Here is a 20,669-nt window from a genome sequence, read left to right as displayed (position 1 = left end):
AAGAGCAATAATGATAGTCAGTGTTTTTTTGGCACAGTCAAATAATTTTCTGGTTTTCCTCCCATAGTTGGCACCATTGCAGTATCAGGAGGCCGAGCAACTGGGAGTGTGACAGGTGAACCTGGAAGAAACCCACCCACTTTCTTCATTTTAAGTGAGTGGAATGTCTGTGGAGGGTGCCTTATTTTGGGAATATTACTATTTTTACTACTTTCGTATTGATATGGGTAACAGGAAAGGTATATGATTGTCACCTCATCAGGAAGTAGTGAAAGGGCCCTTAGATACACAAAAATACACCTAGATTCCTTCTAGAGGCAGTTCCTTAGGAGACACATGGGAGTCACCAGGAAGATCTCAAACCTTTTGTGTTTCAGGCACCCCTGGGCTAACTGTTGGCACAACTGTTGTCCCTGGCAGTTCCAGCACAGGTGGGTCAACAAAGTGTCAGGGAATATTTGTTTGTCTTGATGAGATTCCTCTTCAATTGTGATCCTGTGTGGGAGAACTACCCAGCCTTTCTGTGGTCCTTAAATAGTTTTCAATGATCTCTGTCCTATTTTCCTCTCTGTCCTATTTTCCTCTTCTTTCTGTAGTGGAATAACAAGAGTTGGAATACGTACAAGTGAGCACTTTTAAGGCACTAATTGTACTTTCCAGTAACTTCCCAATAAAAATTTTTGTCTGAGGTACATCAAAGCTCTTTGAATTCCCCATAATTTGAATTTGGGGAAAAAATTAACAGATGATTAATACTTGACATCAATGAATTCAGTTTAGATAATTCAAATTTTTAACCTTGCCCTATGCTCTAAGGACACTTCATCAGGGACTCATGGGGCCCATTCCCTGACAGTTTTATAGGTAATTTGCATGCAGATCTGTCTCCCTCTCACTCAGCCTTAGAAGAGAGATCCAGTGGTGGTGGACTTTCTCTACAAATTTGCTGAGGGAATAAAATGTTTCATGGGCTATCTATGGATGGACTTGAAACAAAGGAGTCCAGAGAAATAAATTTACTTTGGGAAAGACAATGTTATGGTTGTTTTTTAAAAGAGCTCATGACCATTTTTTTTTTTAAATATATCTTTATTGATTTCAGAGAGAGGAAAGGAGAGGGAGAGAGAGAGACAGAAATATCAATGATGAGTCATTGATCGAGCCCACAACCCAGGCATGTGCCCTGACCGGGAATTGAACCCCAATCGCCTGGATCCTAGGTCGATGCTCAACCGCTGAGCCACACCTAGCCAGGCTCATGACCATTTTTTGATGGACGATGAATTGACCTAGTGACCATAATCCTTCTTATTTCAGGCACAGCCGAGGGCACCTCTGGCAAAACTCTGAAACCTGGAAGTGCCAGCACAGGTCTGGAATTCGGAATGTGTCCCCTTAAGAGATGTAGCCCATCTAGTTTGTCCTGTTTACACCTCCATTCTTTACTTTTTTTTTTTCCTTCTCTTAGAAGCTACAACTCACACAGGAAGCAGTAGGACTACCCAAGGAAGACTGCCAGGAGGTAAGCTTCTTTTTGTTTTTTATTGTTCAAAATATTACACATGTCCCTTTTTCTCCACGTTGACCCATTCAACCCCACCCCATTCTGCCCCCCTCCTCAGTTCCTCACCACACCATTGTCCATGTCCTTGGGTTGTGCATATATGCATCTAAGTTCTTTGGTTAATCTCTCCCCCTCCACCCACCCTCCCCCCTCCTTCCCTCTGAGATTCCTCAATGCTTCCATGTCACTGAATCATTTCTGTCCATTAGTTGATTAAGTTTTTTAGATTCCACAAATAAGTGAACTTCTTAGTGTGAAGCCTCCGGGCTCTCATCTTTTGTCTGTTTGGGTTGCTGCAGTGAACAAACAAATGGGAAGGAGTGGGAGGGAGGGACCTGCATCTTCTCTGAGGCCACATTGTATGATATGATATCAATCTGATAATTATTCTGCTTGGAAATCCCAAAACCTCAGATGTCTCAGCCAGTCTGTCAGTATTCTGGCTTACAGAGATTTTTTTCCCCCTCTGAAAGAAAGGGTATAAGTGTGCATTGCCTATATCTCAATCCCCCAGTACTTCCAATCCTCCTTACCCTGCTTGCCACTTTCTATCATCTTCTCATTTACTTATACATAATGTTTATTTATTTATTTTTCAATCCTCCTCTGAGGATATTTTTCCCATTGCTTTTCAGAGAATGGAAAGGCGGGGGGGGGGGGGAGTGGGGAGAGAGAGAGAGAGGGAGAGAGAAACATCGATATGAGAGAGACACATTGATTGGTTGCCTCCTGCATGCCCGGACTGGGACTGGGAATCGAGCCTGCAACTGAGGCATGTGCCCTTGGCCAGAACTGAACCCGGGAGCCTTCAGCCCACAGACCAACATCCTAACCACTGAGCCAAACCAGCTAGGGCTGTTTATTGTTTATTTTTATGTCCCCTGACTCCCAAGCTTCATGAAGGCAACTGATTATCAAAATGCTCTTAGTCATATCAAAGACTATTACTTATAAAGATTAAAACCATGCTTTATTCCCTCCCTTAGACACCTCTGGAACGACCGGTGGATCTGTCCCGGGAAATGAAATCAGTAAGAGACATTTAAAGCCCTGTTTCACCTGTTACTACATAATGAAAGGGAAACCTGGGAAATAAAATACTATGAAGTTGTTAGGTTTTCATTTTCTTCAGAGAAGAGTGTCTTCAAGAAAGGGCTCCCAGTGTTTTAGGACCATATCGATGCTGCCGAGATGGACTGGGGAGGAAATACTCTATTGTCCTATTTACTTTTTGCATTTTAGGTACCACTGAAGAGTTTTCTGGAATGACTGTTACATCTGGAGGTTTTAACACAGGCAGGTTAACAAGAAGGAAATTTCCCTTATTTAATTTCTCTTTTAGGGCTGCTATAATAAAATACTATTCCAATATCTTTTCCTAGTATTCCAAATTACCAGACTTAATCATCTTTTTTTGTTGCAGGTACCACTAGGGTAGCTTCTGGCACTACACTTCAACCTGGGAGTTCAAACACAGGTGAGCCAGCCAGGTGGAGTACTATCATTGAGAAAACTACACCCTTAACTTTTCTCAGAATGCTAAATGCTTTTTAGCTCACATTTTTCTACCTTTCTTCTCTTAGAAGCTACAGCACCCTCTACAGGCAGTGGAACCACAGGAATCAATCCAGGTGAGCTCAAAGGCATCCTAACATCTCCACTTTTCAGTGGCATCAAAGCTAATACTTTTGAGCACTAACTATTCTACATACACACTTCTCATTATTATTTCTTTTATCCCTCGCTCCAAACTATGAGGTCCTATTCTTTTTACAGATGAGAAAGTCTTTGGCTCAGAGATATTAACCAACTTTCCCAAGGTCACACAGCAAATAAACAGCAGATTTCAACTCAGGCAGTCTGGCTCCAAAGTCCGTCTTAACCATGATACTATACTACTATTACACAACATCACTAGATTTCTTTACTACATGTCTAAACTTTTCTAGAACATTAAAATTTCTACAGCACCAATACGCTACCCAAATAAAAATTCAACAGGCAATCCTGCTTTATTTCTTTTTCTAGGAGAATCTAGTAGCCTAGTCACTGACATTCAAACAGTTAAGTAAAGGAAAATACCGTTGTTTATCTAACATTGGTCCTAGAGAAAGGAATGTTATCTTTGAGACTCCCCACTACCACCCCACATTGTACCTTCCCTCCAACAAATTTATATTCAGAATGAAATATAACATTAGAAAATGCATAAAATAACTCTGGAACAAGCTATTCCTGAGAATAGTCTATTTACATAAAAAAGAATTCTGTAGTTTCCTCATCCTATTCTAGAATATACTCTTCTTATTATGGGAATGAAATTATACAGTGTTGCCATTCGATTTTGCTTTAAGGTTCTACTGGAGTGGCCCCTGGAAGTACCAGCTCATCTGGAAGTTCCAACACAGGTGAATCACCGAGGAAACACATGCTCTAATTTCTTTCCTGGGGCTAGCTCTGGAGAAATAGCACACAGTACCTTTTTATTAGAAGTTTCCATTAGCCCTCACTATCTTTCTTTTCACTCTCAGAAGCTAAAATTTCCATAGAAGGAATCCTAACCAATGAAAGTGGAATTGGCAACTCTCGAGTTCCTGCTAATTCACACTCTGCATTTGCCTCTTCACAGGGACATTTGTTAGAGGAAACTTATACTTAAGAAGACCATATTATTTCTCTTCGGCAAACCTTATACTGTAATTCTCAACAGGGGTGTGCAGAAGGGTCTCCCCTTTTGACATTCAAGCTATTACCCTGGTGAGAGGTGGAGGCAATATATGTCCATATAGTTCTATTTAGGGAAACAAGAGGTGATGCAAGTAACTCTGGAAATTTAGGCCTATCAAATTGTAGATTTCAAATAGTATGAATTTATTCATCAAATACAGTTAAATACACTCACGCAAATATTGTTTCTATTTCTTGTTATTAGGAGCTACCACTGGCATACCTGAGAGGCCAAGTTCTGGAAGTAAAACAGGTAAACATGAGAAAGACCCAGAAACCTGGGATAGTTAATCCTAGGGAAACAATTTATCAAGACTAGACCATGAGCCTATGTAGTTATGGTGGCCCTGAATGTAAAAATGGAGACTGCACCTCATTTTGACAGAACAACCCCAAGAAATGTCTTCTTTTGAGTCACAGACAGTTTTTTTGTTGGTTATGCCCTTCTCAGGAGGGTAAATGTATCCTATTTGCATTTTCTTTTTCTCTCTTTAGGCACCACTCGTGTGGTCTCTAGCACTACAGTTGCACCTGGAAGTTCCAACACAGGTAAATAATAATCTAATAGGGAATATAAGGAACGTCAGTAATGAGGTATCCTGCCCCCCACGCCATCAGCTCCTTCACCCAAACACACATATTCCCTACCGTGCCCAGGGGATACCAACAAACTTTTCTCAGTGGCATTACTTCCTCTTATCCTTTCTATCTTTCCCTTAGGGGCCACAACTTCTTTGGAAAGTGGTGGAACCACTGAGGGTGAAATTAAAAAAGGTAAGCACTAGAAGTCAGATAATGATTTTTCTCTTCATCTTAAAGTAAATTACATTGGCTATAATGAACTTAGTGGAAATACTACTCTACCTAAATCTCTTTTGGAGCACGAATTGTCAGGATGTTAGTACTTTATCCCATGTAAGTTTCCCTTTACTTTGTATATTTGTAGTAAAATGGCATAATAGAAACCATACATGATGTATCAGTTAAGGCAAGAAAATTCCTGATATAAACCTCCTAGTTCATTAAGAAATCCCCTTAATTGGTTCTAAATTAAATCCTACTTGTAAGCCAAAGAGAATTCACAAATTGATTCTCTCCTTTTGTGATTTCAGTTACCACTGGGGTCACTATTGGCACAACCGTCGCCCCTGGGAGCTCCCACACAAGTGAGTGATGAAAAAGTTGAAGATCCATATGACCTTTAGAGACCTGATGTCTGCCATAGGAATTTTCCATAAAGTAATACTGTTACATATTTTCCTAAATTTCTGTATCCTATACCACTCTCGCCTATTTATTCTCAGAGACTGCAACTTCTGCAGAAGTTGGAACTACCCCTGGAGCTGGAATGATAACTGGTAAGTGGTTTGCTCTTTCAGCCATTTGGATTTTCAATGGTTTTCTGTTTGAGTCTGTGGTAGTTGATTAAACGAGTGAGAAGATGGCTGAGATAGGGTTTTATAACCTATTTGAAGAAAAAATATGTCAGGTCAATAAGACGGGCCTTGTTCTTCAGATTTATTTTTTCCATACACCAGCCTTTTAGATGTGATTTTATAAAGCTAAGAATAATACATAGCTCTCAGTCTTTTCTCTCTCCTGCCTTTCTTTGCAGGTACTACTTTAGGGTCTGCTGGAGTTTCCAGGGGCCCCTGGAGTTCCAGTCCTGGTTAGTAGATATGTTTAATTCATCCATCTTGGGATTCTCTTGCATATAAAACCCATTCTCTCCCTGTCTAGGTTGCTCAGTAGGTTGGAGTCTCATCCCATACACCCCAAAGGTTGCAGGTTTGATTCCCGGTCAGGGCACACACCCAAGTTGTGGATTTGATCCCAAGTCGGGATACTTACGGGAGGCAACTGATTGATGTTTCTCACATCACTGTTTCTCTCATTGTCTCTCCTTCTCTCTCTCTCTCTCTCCCCCCTCTCTCTTTCCTTCTCTCTCTAAGTCAATAAAAACATGTCTTCGGGTGAGAATTTAAAAAACAAAAAATATTCTCATGGCTTTATCCTCATGACTAAGGTCCCAACAAATTAAAATTGTTTGTTTTTTAAAAAATTTGTACCCCCCCAGCCCTCCCCAATACACACCACCAAGGAGTCTCCACTGAAGCAACAAGAAGCCAAGTCATAGGAAGTAAAATCACTTTTCTTTGTTTAAATCATTAAACCATAGAAAAGGGGCTCAAGAATGAGACTTTCACCTAATATTTATTGGTTTGGGGAAAATGACAGTGTATGGGGAAACATGGTATTTATTTTTCTTTGCATGAAGAAGCCCCTTTACTACTCATAAGAAACATGAATTTATCCAAGTCCATGATATTCTCAGGGCAAAAAAAAAAGTCTTTGCTATTTTTGCTAGATCTCTCTCTCTCTCTCTCACTCAATTTCACAATCTATCATTCTCTCTCAATCTTATTTTCATTTCTATTTCAACTTCCACTGGTATTCTTTTTTCACCACACTTGCTGAAAATTCCAGCCTGGGATAGTCAATGTTACTGACCTGTACTCTCTTTTAGTATCTCAGGCAAAAAGCCATCTTCTACAGGAATATGTCTTCTATCACAACATAAAATACTTTCCAGATTATGGAATTGTTTAAAGCCACCTTAATTTTTTTCTTTTATACTCCAAGGGAACACAATTTCACAACTAAGTAGTAATACCCCTGGGAGTAGAATACAAAGAGATCAGTCATGGCTTTGTAGGACTGTTGATTTTAATTGATTACTAGGAGGATGTTGCTATTGACAGAAGATGAGAAAACTTTTTATTTGAACACTATTTTGAGCCAGTTGGGGTTGACCATCTTAATGCACTAGAATTTCCTGGACTAAAGATTTCATCAGCTGCATCTTTATTAGGACATATCTTCCCAGCGCTAGACTCCTTAATGGGGACAGGCGTATTATTTTTGTTAAAATATTTCCCTACTTGTCTTCATAGGTACTAGTATCATATTCATATTAAGATTTTTTTGCTTACTCAATGAAAATCATCAAGGAGAAAAATATTTATTCTATTAAGAAGAGTAGGGGTATAAAATAGTTCAGGAAAGAGCACAGCAAATGAGGATGCTTGGAGATTATTTGGAGCCTCTACATAGCAAGATTACGACAGAAATTTCCTGAAGTGAGAAAAAAAAGGGGGTCACCCATCAATTTTATATTGCATAATGACAGTATTATAACATAGGGATTTAGTTATGACCAAAAAATTGAAACAAAATCCATGGACAGTAGGGAATAATTGAAAGGTTTTTAGTAGGATGATTACCATGCACAGGTTTGCTTTTTGGGAAGATTAACTAGACATAAGTTAGAAGATTGGTATGAAAGAGAGTAGTAGTTGAGGTATGTCATCCAGTTTGCAGCTGTTAAAGTAAGACGTGAGTAGAGACTGAAAAAGGCAGTAATGTGGGGAAACACAGGGCAGAGGAATGAGCAATGTGTTGACAATTTGGAATGATTAGTGTGTGGTGCTGGGAGATGAACAAGAGGAAGAAGTTTAGTTGGGTTCTAGTTCATGGTTTGGTTACCTGGGGGGATCGATGGTAGTGCTGTCCACAAAATTTGGGATTATACTGGAGGAAGAAAAAAATGATAACTGATAGAAAATATACTGAAGTCAAATTTTGAGTTTGAGTTTAAAGTCCTCTGAGGTATCCAAGTAATATGCTCAGCAGGAATGAGAAGCACAACTAGAGCACAGGAGAGAGGCCTGCACTGGAGATGTGGATTTGTCAGTCATTTGCTTACAAATGATATTTGAAACTGTGGATACTGGTGAGTTTATGTAGAGCAAACACACAGAGTGAGATGAGAAGACAAAGAAATTAAAACATGATTCTTTAGTCTTTAAGGGGTAGTCCAAGGCAAAGGAGCCTAAAAAGAGAAAGAATTTGGGCTCAATAATTGTCAGTTTGAAATAAGTCAAGCCCATAAGTCAGAATGTTGACATTCTGGGATGTGACCCAGTAGACCATACTGGTTGTAAATTTGAGGATTCAGAATCTGAAATCAAACAGGATCAACCAGAATTTTCTGGGGACACGTGTGCTTTTGAATCCAACTTGTTTTCAGAGAGCCTAGACTTATAGTTATAAAACTTTGAAATTAGAAAGAACTGTGTTGCTATAATTAATTAAAAATGTAAGATTCTTATTCTTGTCCATCTTTTTCAATCTTCAGGAGTCACCAACATAAATCCAGAGAGCCAAGCTACTGGAAGTGAAACAGGTAAGCATGGGGAAGCAAAAAAGGTGAGGGTGGGGAAGGCACCCATGTCCATGATACTAATTCCAGAAAAGAAGGATCCCTGAAGACTGGAGTTTACCACAGGGAATAAAATAGAGCATGAAAAAAATATGTTTATTTCACCTTCTGGGGCAAGGAAATCTAGGGAAGGACTATATTCCATCATAGAAGCACATAGATTTTTCCTAAATCGTGATCTCCATCCAGTAAGAAAGACATTGCTACACATCCCCCGCCTCTTCTCCTCTCGCCCACTCCAGGAATCACTGGGACGAGCTCTGGTCCTGCGTCCTCACCTGGAGGTTTTACAACAGGTAATTCAAGCAGCCAAGGGAATTCTTGAAGTGTCTCTAGGGACAAGGTTGAACACTGTCTTGTCATTTTCATATTCACAAACCCTCAATCTTCTCAATTTTTCCTCCTTTGCTCTTACAGGAGGCACATCTTCAAGCAAAGGTGTTGGAACCACTAAAGCAGGGATTTCATCAGGTGAGTTTCGCTGGATTTCGATTCTCAATGACTTTTCAGTTTGAATTTACTACATACTGATTGTGAATAAAAATGAGCATGGCTGGAAAGTGGTTGCTTTTAATTTAATAACAGATCCCAAGACTTATCTAGATTAGTGCCCTGATTTTTCCTAGAGAATATTCCATACCTGTAATTCTCTAGACACATTATTTTTAAAAAATATGTATTTATTGATTTCAGAGAGAGAAGGGGAGAGGGAGAGAGAGATAGAAACATCAGTACTGGAGGAAGAAAAAAATGATGCTAGAAAGTCATTGATCCGTTGCCTCCTGCATACCCCACCGGGGGTCAAGCCCGAAACCTGGGCACATGCCCTGACTGGGAATCGAACTGTGACCTCCTGGATCATGGGTCTCAACGCTCAACCACTGAGCCATGCTGGCCGAGCAGACACTTTTTTTTTTTTAACTTTATTCTTTTTTTTTTTGTCAAGCAATTCCACAGTATTAGTGATAGTCACCGGTAGCCAAGAAAGTAGCAGAGATCACTACAATGGATGCTAGCTAGTAAATTTGTAAATTAAAGTGTTCATTGAGATGCCTAACCCTTGATCATAAGTTTAGATACAGTTTTTTTGTTGTTTGTTTGATTTCTTCCATTGGAGAACCAGAAAGGTAAGTCGCTGGAAGAAAATCATGTGACTATAAGACAAATATTCCCTAATTTAGTAATTAGATTCTAGATGATTCTAGATCTAGAGAAATAAGATCTATGAGGCAATTGGGACTCTTTCCCTCATATTTTCTTTCAATATGCAAGTATTAGAAAGTGCATTGAACAATAAGCATGGCTTAACATGGTGCAAGAAAATTTGTTAAACTGCTTTTTATTGCTTCAGAGAAACAGAAACACTCTTTAATACCACACTCTTCTTAGGGTGAGAAAGCCTTTGTAAGGCTCATCCTTTCTCCTTATTACAGGTACCACTGGGATAGCCTCTGGCACAACAGTTATTTTTGAAAGTTTCAACACAGGCAAATAAATATTTAGTAATTGGTTCTAAGTAGCTAAGCTTAGAAAAATAAAAGCCCTTCTCTGGAACTGACAGTTGTAGCATCAACAGAGCAGTCCTGACCCCCTTCTTGTTTGCCTTTTTTAGGGGCTACCACTGGAGTTGGAATGCAAACAAGTAAGTGTCAGTGATTCAAACTGTTGCCTTCTCATTAATGACTCCCATGCCTTTGACCCAACATAGGGGATTATTGAGGGTAAAGATAAAGGCCCAGGAAATAGGGTAGACTCTCATTAAAAATGTTCTTTTCCAGCCATGGAAAGTTGTCTTCTTGCTCTGAGTTTTTGAGCTCAGACCAGAGCTCCCAGTAAGTTTGTAAGGGTGAACATGGGAACCTACTAAGCAGAGGATTAGGGGCTAAAATCCAGCCAACATCCCTACAAGGTGTAAATCCATGAGGCCTCATCTGCCCAAGGGGGTGTTTTTGTAATTCACAAAGGTACCCCCTGGACTAGCTGCAGCATTGGCCCAGCCTTTCATCTGATTTCCTTTCTCTCTTTGCTGTTGATCTTTGAAAATAGTGATAAGAGGTGTGTCTGAAATAAAATGTTCTTCATTTGCCTTTGTAGGTACTACTATAGTATCAAGTAGAAATACTGGTATCCCAGAAAGTTCCAGCCCAGGTAATTGAAATGACTGACTCAAATGAAGTTTACATACTAAACATTTGTCTCCCTTGACATCCAAGTGCTTCAGATAACCAATATTTATTTCTTTAAATGAATATCCAACTTAAACTGTAAAAGAAAAATTGCTCCCGATGGACTTAAATAGGCAAGAAAGACTTTATATAAGGTTATTGCAATAAGGGTGAAGACCACTGCAATAAAGGTGAGATTTTGAACTCAACTCTGCTGAAACAGAAGGCTGGAGTGAAATAGTGGAAAAGTACTGGAGGGCTGACATTAGAGGAAAGGTTGGCCTAAGTGTTTTCTAATTGGTCCTTATAGAATGAAATTAGACTTCTACATTCCTAGAGACAAGGGAGATAAGAGTGCTATTCTTCTTGATAATTACTTGTCAAAGGGGTGACTCCCAGATCCTTGAAAAAGACATTCCTGGGTTATAAAACTGGCCAGAGCTGGAGGAATATTTGCATCTCAAAGAAGCAGAGAAAGAATTTACAATTGTAAATTTTCTAAAGTAAATGCTCTAAGAAAGGGGATACAAAAAAGCCCCAAAGTGTCCTACCCAGATAAAATAAAATGACCCAAATGTACTGTGATGAATTGTCTATTCCACACAAAGCTTCCCTTGAGCATGAATTTATGTGACACATAGACTTGATATGCATATGTTATTCTAATAAATAAAATACCATCCTTTTATTTCCCCCTCAGAAACCACTGTAGTAACAACAGGAAACCAGGAAATTGGAAATAAAACAGGTCAGTATGGGAAAATTATAATTTCTTTATTACTTATTCAACTAACATTTCTTTAATACCTTATATGTATTAGAATCTATGGCAGCCACTAATAGCAAGAACATCAATAAAATAGAGCCCTTGACATTTTATTGCTTTGTGTGAGAGTAGGGGGTGGTGGGAGATTATTATGGGCACAGAAACTATCTTTAGAGTGTGTTTAACGCTAGCCCATAAACATGTACAACAATTATGGTCTCAGGATTCAGCGAGTGGAGAGTGTTTATTTCCACCTATGAGTTGGCACTGTTGCATGAAGGGATCAGAAAAGATATGATTGGGTTTAATATTGGCTGAGGTGAGAAGGGAGTTCTACTAAACTGCCCTTGAGAAGACAGAAACACAAGACAGCATGAGTGAGTTCAGGAGTCAACCAGATATTGGTGATGATTGTAGGAGGTTCAGGGAAGAAATGATATTGAAAAGGTAAGTAGAGGGAAGTTAATGAAGAACCTTATTTCCAAACTTAAGCAAGACTTTAATCGTTACACTAAATGGGATCCTTGTAAGAATTTTATTAAGAGACTAATATGATCAGATAGATGTTTTAGAGAAATTACTCTGATAACAAGGTGGAGATTAAGAGATTGTTCTTTATGTTTCTTCCTACAAATTTCTTCATTGAACCCTTGGAATTCTGGTTCAGGGAAGATTTTTCTGCTGTATTTATGTCTAACTGATCATCACTCTCTCCTACTGCTGGTTTCTGCTACTCTGCTAACCTTAGTTGGGCATTAGCCTAGCCTCCCTCAGTAAAGAGAGACTTTTGATCCCCCAAACTCCCACATCTTTAATTTCTTTTCTGTTTTTCTGTACCTATTATTTGTTGTCATCCCTCTACTGAAACATGCAGAAATTTTAAGTTCCTCTTAAATATGCTCTTGCTTCTAGGCCAGACTTTTTACCTAGTAGGTAGAGTAAAAGTATTAATCTGATTTTTAATTGTTTGAAAGTAGAATTTGAAATTTATCAGTAAATTGTTGGGTTGACCAAAATATGCAATATGCAAAGCCTCAAAAAGAAACATATCACCAGTTTAAAGCATTTGGTGGGGGTGGAGGTAGAGCAAGACTGAAGTAATTCAAGAAGACAAAAAGAAGATAAAAGTTCTTAAAGGGTTAAATAAGTAAGTAACTAAAAATAATTATATTTTTCCTATATAATAAGAAATTATTCTTTTCCCTTTTTTTTTTTTTTTTTTAAATATATCCTTATTGATTTCAGAGAGAAGAAAGGAGAGGGAGAGAGAAACATCAATGACGAGAGAGTCATTGATGGGCTGCTTCCTGCACGCCCCCGACTGGGGATCGAGCCTGCAACCCGGGCATGTGCCCTGACCGGGAATCAAACCCCGATCACCTGGATCCCAGGTCGATGCTCAACTGCTGAGCCATGCCCGGCCGGGTTTTTCCTTTTTTGATTGTATATTTCATTGTTCTATTCATCGGAATTGTTTTCCAAGAAAATTTTGAAAAGAAGTTTACCGTGATGTTTTCTCATTTCTCCTTCAGATTCTCATATACCCCTCTCATTAAAATTTGAGATCCAAAGGGAATACTCTCTAATGGTGGAATTTCAAATGCTATGAGGAACAGAAAAGGAAGATAGATAGGAATGTGTCTGTTTGTAAGACTAGCAATGTAGCCAATTATTTTCAACAATGAGATAACTCTGTTTACCCAAAAACTATTCTAACAACTTTAGGGACTAATATGAGTTGTCTGTTTGTATACAGGATGTCCAGCACCATTTCCACCACCTCCAGGTAAGAATACCTGCACTTGAAATTCAATCGTTCTGCATTAATGATTCTTATAAATCAAATTTCAGAGGTCGTTCCAATAAAAGTCACTAGCTATGATAATGTTATAGAATAGGAAAACTTAAAGTAGATGAATTTAGCTTTTATTCACCAAATAAACAGTGAATGGTGGCCTGGCTTCCCCCTCCCCCCCCAAACTAATGAAGCCAAACCAAACAAATGTTATCAATCAAAATAGTTTACCTACTAAATAAAGTGTTTCATATAATTATATTCTATCTTGATCAAAATATTGTCACTTGGTAGTATTTTTAAACAAGATAATTTGAGCTTTTTTGAGAGCTGAATTGTAGTGGGAAATATTAAGGCTAAACAGAGTTCGATAATTTTAGAGAGCTTTGAGTTCCTACTATTTTCAAGCCAAAGTGATGTGTGTTGTAGAAAGTGGTAAATGTTACCCAAAAAATCATTCTCTGACCTTAGAATATAGTGGGAGGTGGGAGGTTTTCAAAAAAACATAGACAATTTTTACGTAAGGCTGAGAATATATTTCACAGTAAAAAGATGTAAAATATGTAACAGAATTGTAATTTGAGAACAATATGCAGACTAGTCTAGGGTATGTAAATGAAAGACGTAAGACAAGGTTGAGAAAGTAGATTGGAGTCACATTACAGCAAAACCCAGAAGCTAGAATGATAAAATAAATAATATTTTACAAGACTATAAGGGGATGTCAAAAGTTTTTAATCAAAGAAATGATGAGATGAAAATTAGGCTTTATGAAAATTATCCTAACTACAGTATAGAAAATTAACTAAATCAGGAAGATATCTGAATCAGGGTAACCCTTGAAAAAGCCAGAGTATGCTACATCAATGATAAGAAGATCCTTGAGTATTATACAGCAAGTAGGAGGAAAGGAAGGGATTCAAGGGAGGCTGAAGATACAGGATTTTGCAGTAGATTGGATATCAAGTGATAGAAAGGAAGGAATCAAAATGACTCCTAAGTTTTAAGCTTAAATGATTAAAAGAATAGTTTGGTCATTAACAGGAGGAAGCCAGTTTAGATGAGAAACTGGTTTTAGGGGCAAGATGATACAATCTGTTTTGTGCACATTGGGTCTAAGGTTTTTACAGATCGGCCAGCATGCTATTTGTTGGGCTTAGTGAGATCTGGGTCCATCTCACATGAGATGTCTGGACTGGAGCTAGAAGTTTGAGAGTCATCTACTTGATAGTATAGTGGACACTGTGGAGAGAGAGGAAGGTATCAGGGGAAAGACTGGAGGCAAAAGGAGATGAAGGAAGAATATTTTCAAGATGAGAATTACAAATGTCAGCTATGCAGGGAACTTAAAAAACGGAGAAGGCCCTTGAGACTGGTAACTATAAAGTCTTGGTGACTTGTAGGGTTATGGAGGCAGAAGTCAGACTGTAAAACTGAGTAAAACAGTAACCATAGAATGTATTGACCCACTGCTAGGAGAAATTAAGAATTCTCGTTTTCTGGGGCTTGTTAAAATAGAAAATATGCATATGCTTGTTAGGGACAGTTTGCTCAAAGTAGGTGGATATGATTTTTCCACCTCAAGGCACCATACAATCCTGTATAATTCTGTGTCTCTGAAATCCTAGTGCTAATTACAGTACTGGCCACCTGGTGGTTATCTACAAATAACAGATGGTTATATTTTGCCAAATTTAATTAGTGTTTATCATTTCATGTTAACAGTTTGCCATGGTCCACTGGGAGAAGAGAAATCTGTAAGTACATAGCTTTTCTCTACTTTAATACAAATTTGCTGTCCTTCCATATGTGAATAGAAGTTTAAACTTGGTTTGTTTCTGTAGGCTGGAGACATATGGACTGCTAATTGCCACAAATGCACCTGCACCAATGCTAATGTGGTAGACTGTAAACCCAAGGAGTGCCCTTCTCTACCCACATGCAAAACTGGAGAGAGACTTGTCACGTTCAAAGATAATGATACCTGCTGTGAAATCGGATACTGTGGTGGGTATCCATAATACATTATTTGAACTGAATCGAATATTCGTTTCCTTGCTCATGTGTTCAGGAGATACTTATTGAGCTACTAATATGTGTCAAACACTATGCTAGGTAGGTGTGACAAATAAAACAAAATCAGCAATTGGCCTCTTAAAATTTACTATCTTTGGAATGAGAGAAAGTCAGAATTAACAGTTCTGAATATGATCAGTAGATTAAAGGGGTACAATGGTGTTATGGGAAGAACATTATAATTGACTGATAAATACAGTCCCTTTACAATTTCTGTTTTATAAATAAAAAGGAATTATAATGTTTATTTTAGGGTAAAATAATATATTTATTTTTCAGAACCAAGAACGTGTTTATTTAACAATACCAACTATGAGGTAAGGTCATTTTCTACTTACCCTATTTTTATTAATATAATTATGAATAAATGCAGGTTTCTTTGGCTTATGACAAGAAAATTTAATAGGTAATGGTGGGGCAGAATTTGTTCATTTTTCCCCCCTATATTCAGTTTTCAAAAGGAATGTCAAATGTTAACTCTCAGCATGGGTCGCTTCAAAGGGAGAAAATATACTTGATCATTAACAACCTAGCCATGGAGCTTCTGAATAATATTTCCCATGGGCCTTGCCAGATGGAGAAGACATACTTTGTAACATTCAAATCAATGAAGAGAGTTAAACTGTAATTATAACCAGAAAGATCAGATGGCTAAACTGTCAGAGATCAAATAAGAAAACCCCAAAGATTAGAACCCTATTATGTGAATATAGCAATACAGTTATATTCAGAGGTGGCTTTTGACAAGTGATTTGGCATTTTGGAAAGTAATTTAACTTCTTAAAAAAAGTATCAGGAAGCCATAAAAAACAGATGATTCTCAAATTGACTTTAATACATTTGTACTGGTAATACTAAATATTAAAACATCTGAAATAAAATATATGTAGCATGTTAAGAAATACACAGAAACGAAGCCTATGAGAGTTTTAATTTGGGTCACTTATCACACTCAATTTTTAGTTTCTTATTTTTTAGTTTCCAAAGATGACCTGACTTCAGAATTTATGACAGTTTCTAAACATAAAATTTGATGATGTTTAAAGAACAAAGAAAATGTTTTACCTCTAAATTATTTATATGCAAAATAATTGAAATAATAAAATTCTAGTTTACTAGAAAGTTAATTTTGTGGTTTAAGGCCCTGAAATAAATACAATTTCCCAAACTGGTGTTTGAATTTTGAACATAAATTAATTGTAAAGCAATTGAGAGAACCTTAAAAGTATATGCACCTGAACCTGTATAATTTTGTTAACCAGTGTCACTCCAATAAATTCAATAAAAAGAAAAAAAAGTATAGAAACATGAGCAAAGATAGAAGATGTGACTTGTCATTTGTGATAAACCTAGTTTATACCATTTTTTGTCCATTTGGATTTCCTTTTTGTTTTCCCTTAAACTTAGAGTATAAAAATCAGTCAGTTGACTGCTACAAATAAAATAACCTTTCTTGAAAATACTTAAAAGCTATACTAGAGTGACTGTATGCTAGAATGATCTTAATTTGAGAATCGGGACACATTCTGTGCTCTCAATGAGGAACTTTGAGTAATTCATGGAAGTAGAAGGCTTTCAATCCACCTTTTCCTATATATTAACCTAATGGCTGAAAGTGCCTCTGGAAATTCACTAAACATCATGAATTTCAATTTTTACTCAGGTTTTATTATCAACGGCAAAAAAGAAATCAAGGTGAATAATTACTTTGTTCTCTCCACCTCCCAGATTGGTGCTTCATTTGATGACTCCAACAACCCATGTGTCTCCTACACCTGCCGGGACACTGGTTTCAGTGCGGTGGTCCAGGACTGCCCCAAGCAGACCTGGTGCGCAGAGGTAAGTCATCTTCTCAAGTGATAAGCAACAAGGTTCACTTCTCATATTCAAGGCAAACACAACTTGTTTTCTTTTTCATAGGGAAAAGTTTGTGTCTGGCCAATAGCCTCTTGTAGATTTCTTTCCAGATATCTCATTCACCTTTTATTGTCATGTATATTTTTCATATCAAAGATATGTTTGCAGGCTCTATAAAATGTAATCTAGTGCTAGTCTAGAAGTTAGTTACTATAGAAAGCATATTGCTATTTTTAAACAAACAAAAAAAACCTAGTTTGTTTTCAAGGCTTGTGGAGTCAGGTTAATAATTATCTATAAAACTACAAAAACTTCATGTAATTCCATATATGTGTACCCTTCAGAGTTTTCTTTGTGCCACAATCTTTATATTTATGACACCCAAGTGTGGTGAGGGTTTTGTATTAATGAATGCTTAAATTTAAGTTATTGAGAAAGGTTTAAGCTTAACTTATTTTTTTCTCTGAAGATGTAATTGTTAATATAGTTTAAAGCTTTATTTTAGAACTCCAATATTGGATTTCAACATTTATTGTATTTTTATTCTGAGACATTGATAAGTTTAAGAGTGTAATAATATGTAAGGTAAAAATTCCTGCCTGTGAGAAACTTAGTGTCTAGTAGTAATATCATTATTCAAGTATTTTTTCAATTAAAATAAGTAAAGAGTAATTTTTTATTTCTTTGCATTTTATTTTAAAGAAAATTTGGCTTCAATATTGTATTCCCCTTTCAAACTACTGTTGCAAAAGTTAGTGTAACTACTCACTCTCATTTTTATTGCTACTCTCTCCCACCCGTGCTCACTGAATCTGAGATCAACATGTTCATCTGTTCCATTTCCCCCTGCCCCTTGTGATACTATTTAAATAAGTTAAGAAATGTTATATTATTTATAGAAAAATACAGAAAATTTTCAGTCTTTTTTCTTTTTCTTTCACCCACATAGGCAGACAGAGTCTATGATTCAAAAAAATGTTGCTATACATGTAAGTAAAATTAAGCTCCACATGTAGAGGAAATCTAAACTGTCGGAAAAAAATTAGCTTCTTTAAACAAAATGGCAGATCATTAAGAGAAAATCTTATGTGTTTTTAACACAATAGGTACTCTAATCTATATGCATAAACTAACAATGGGTATTTGCACATAATGTACTATAGTTACTTATTCACGTGGATTGCAACAATCCCCCTAGTTAAAACCAGTGATATTTACCAAAAAAAATTAATTAATTTTCACGGAAAAAAATTTAGCTTGCTCCCCTAACATCAGCAGCTTATGCTATAAATTGGTATATTAGATCATAAGGATGATCAGCAATGAGAAAATGGATACCAAAAATATCCATGCCCCTCCGTCTTCCTCCCCCTCCTTCTTTACTCCCCCCTTCTCCCTTGTTTCCTCCCCCCCACACCCCTTCTCCTATGGTAGGGATAATGGCAATAATAATAAGATAACATTTATTTAGTATTAAACAGCCACCTTGTGCTGGATGCCGAAATAGTTAATCTTGTCAGTAACATTGTAAGGAATTGATTATTACTCTCTAATTATGGTTAAGAAAACTGAGACTTAGCAATTGTTAATATTAAATCTTTCTGACTCTCTGATCCGTTTTGTTTTAGGTAATACTAATTGCAGAGCTTCACCCGTCAATGTGACTGTTAAGTACAATGGTTGCAGGAAAAGACTTGAGATGGCACGATGCATAGGGGAATGCAAGCAGACCATCAAGTGAGTTTTTCTTTGAATGTGTACTGTGTGTTAATTTTATAACATTGTGAAGGCAATCAAACTTTAAAACATTACATGAAAAAAAGATTTTTTTAAGATTTTTAAATTGATTTTTAGATAGAGAGGAAAGGAGAGAGAGAGGGAGAGAAACATTGATGTGAGAGTGCAACATTGATCAGCTGCCTCATGTACGCCCCCTACTGGGATTGAGCCCACAACCTGGGGGCATGTGCCCTGACCAGGAATTGAACCGGCAACCTTTTGGTCAGGGGATGACATCCAGCCAACTGAGCCATATCAGCCAGGGCCATGGAAAAATTTTTATATAACAGATAATGATCAGGACTTTAATATCTAAAATATTAAGCCTGAAGAATAAACATTTTCAAAAGTGATGAATCATTTTGAAGAAGCTTTCTATATGTATCAAACATAAGATATTTATGGCAAATGTATTTATTTTCATACAGTGATTACAGAGAGTACTTAAGCAAATACTCTTACTAAAAGTGTATTTTTAAACTGCCACGTGCATTTTAGGTATAACATACTACATTTTTTTCCTTTATGTACACTTTCACATATAAATTAATTTATGGGGAATAATTTGGTGTTAAGCTGTATATTCCAAAATCTGTTTTAATTTTTTGCACCATAATTTCTAATTGTGAGATTTTAAATTTCCATTTTTAATTTCTTTTTCTTTCTTTTGATCTTACCTACTACTTATCACGATCTCCATCAGAAATTTATAGTGAGGCAAAAAGCAATACAAGGTGTAGGAGAAAAAGAAATTGTTTGGGAAGCTTGGTAAATCCCTTAAACAATTAGAAGTTGAGCATTGATGTCAGTTTATTTCCAAAGACATTCCACAAATATTTATTACTGAATATTTTCTTTTTAGGTACAATTACGATATCTTTCAGTTGGAAAATTCCTGCCTTTGCTGCCAAGTAGAAAACTTTGAGTACAGAGATATAATTCTTAACTGTCCTGATGGCAGTACAACCACTTACAGATATAGGCACATCACAGAGTGTACTTGCTCACCCAAGTGCTACGAACCTACAAAGACCACTTAATGTTAACATTACCTTTCCAGTTGTAACAGGCAGGTGTTTATTTTACAAGTGAACAAAAATAATCTCCCTCAGTTGCGAATAACAGAACATTTGTATCGCCATCCAAAAGTGAGTTCTCATTATGAGGCATTTTGTTCTTTTGTTGACTGGATCTGGAAAAATAAATATAATTTTGCAAGCAACTAGTAAGTAAATGTATTTATTTTATAGCCATAAGAATTCTTTCTTTTCTTTTAATATGCTTTATTTCTCAAGATAAACAAATCATTTTGGGTTCTTTAATTGCAGTGCTTAGCTGTGAATAGTTAAGAATTCTGCAAGTCAAGGAAAAACTGGGTCATATCATGGCTCTCCAATATATTCATATTCTACTCTTCATCTGATGAGGCCATTATCCTGTTTTGTCCTTTCCCTTCACAGTTAACCTTACTGAAAATGTAGTCTTTTTTCTCTTTCCTCACTTTTCTATGCTAGTTAGATCACCCTTTTCATTCTAGTACAACTCCTGCTGCTTAGGACATCATTGGCCTCCTTATAATTCGTTCTATAGGGTCTAATATCATTTCCACTATTCCTTTCTTGAATCACTTTTCTTGCTGTTTTTGTTTCATCACTTTT

At 37.0% G+C, this 20,669-nt stretch overlaps 1 protein-coding gene across 1 annotated transcript in view; it reads left to right on the top strand.

The window, feature by feature from the left end:
* MUC19 (mucin 19, oligomeric) overlaps positions 1 to 20,225 on the top strand; it is a 108,638-nt gene extending 88,413 nt beyond the window's left edge. Inside the window, exons 74-102 of the mRNA XM_081127793.1 lie at positions 68 to 154; positions 378 to 431; positions 1,318 to 1,371; positions 1,469 to 1,522; positions 2,551 to 2,595; positions 2,988 to 3,041; positions 3,148 to 3,195; positions 3,919 to 3,972; positions 4,497 to 4,544; positions 4,787 to 4,840; positions 5,012 to 5,065; positions 5,404 to 5,457; positions 5,596 to 5,649; positions 5,907 to 5,960; positions 8,490 to 8,537; positions 8,816 to 8,869; positions 8,991 to 9,044; positions 10,007 to 10,060; positions 10,186 to 10,215; positions 10,668 to 10,721; positions 11,439 to 11,486; positions 13,261 to 13,290; positions 15,025 to 15,056; positions 15,144 to 15,306; positions 15,655 to 15,692; positions 17,104 to 17,214; positions 18,182 to 18,221; positions 18,861 to 18,969; positions 19,874 to 20,225. Coding sequence (XP_080983919.1) covers positions 68 to 154; positions 378 to 431; positions 1,318 to 1,371; positions 1,469 to 1,522; positions 2,551 to 2,595; positions 2,988 to 3,041; positions 3,148 to 3,195; positions 3,919 to 3,972; positions 4,497 to 4,544; positions 4,787 to 4,840; positions 5,012 to 5,065; positions 5,404 to 5,457; positions 5,596 to 5,649; positions 5,907 to 5,960; positions 8,490 to 8,537; positions 8,816 to 8,869; positions 8,991 to 9,044; positions 10,007 to 10,060; positions 10,186 to 10,215; positions 10,668 to 10,721; positions 11,439 to 11,486; positions 13,261 to 13,290; positions 15,025 to 15,056; positions 15,144 to 15,306; positions 15,655 to 15,692; positions 17,104 to 17,214; positions 18,182 to 18,221; positions 18,861 to 18,969; positions 19,874 to 20,051 — 1,811 coding nt within the window. The 3' untranslated portion in view covers positions 20,052 to 20,225. The remainder of the gene's footprint in view (positions 1 to 67; positions 155 to 377; positions 432 to 1,317; positions 1,372 to 1,468; positions 1,523 to 2,550; positions 2,596 to 2,987; positions 3,042 to 3,147; positions 3,196 to 3,918; positions 3,973 to 4,496; positions 4,545 to 4,786; positions 4,841 to 5,011; positions 5,066 to 5,403; positions 5,458 to 5,595; positions 5,650 to 5,906; positions 5,961 to 8,489; positions 8,538 to 8,815; positions 8,870 to 8,990; positions 9,045 to 10,006; positions 10,061 to 10,185; positions 10,216 to 10,667; positions 10,722 to 11,438; positions 11,487 to 13,260; positions 13,291 to 15,024; positions 15,057 to 15,143; positions 15,307 to 15,654; positions 15,693 to 17,103; positions 17,215 to 18,181; positions 18,222 to 18,860; positions 18,970 to 19,873) is intronic.
* The last annotated feature ends 444 nt before the right edge of the window (positions 20,226 to 20,669 follow it).

Source organism: Miniopterus schreibersii, assembly GCF_964146895.1.
Source record: "Miniopterus schreibersii genome assembly, chromosome: 2".
NCBI classification, from domain to species: domain Eukaryota; kingdom Metazoa; phylum Chordata; class Mammalia; order Chiroptera; family Miniopteridae; genus Miniopterus; species Miniopterus schreibersii.
The sequence above is the reverse complement of the archived record's forward strand: the minus strand, read 5'-3'. Positions and strand labels throughout refer to the sequence as shown.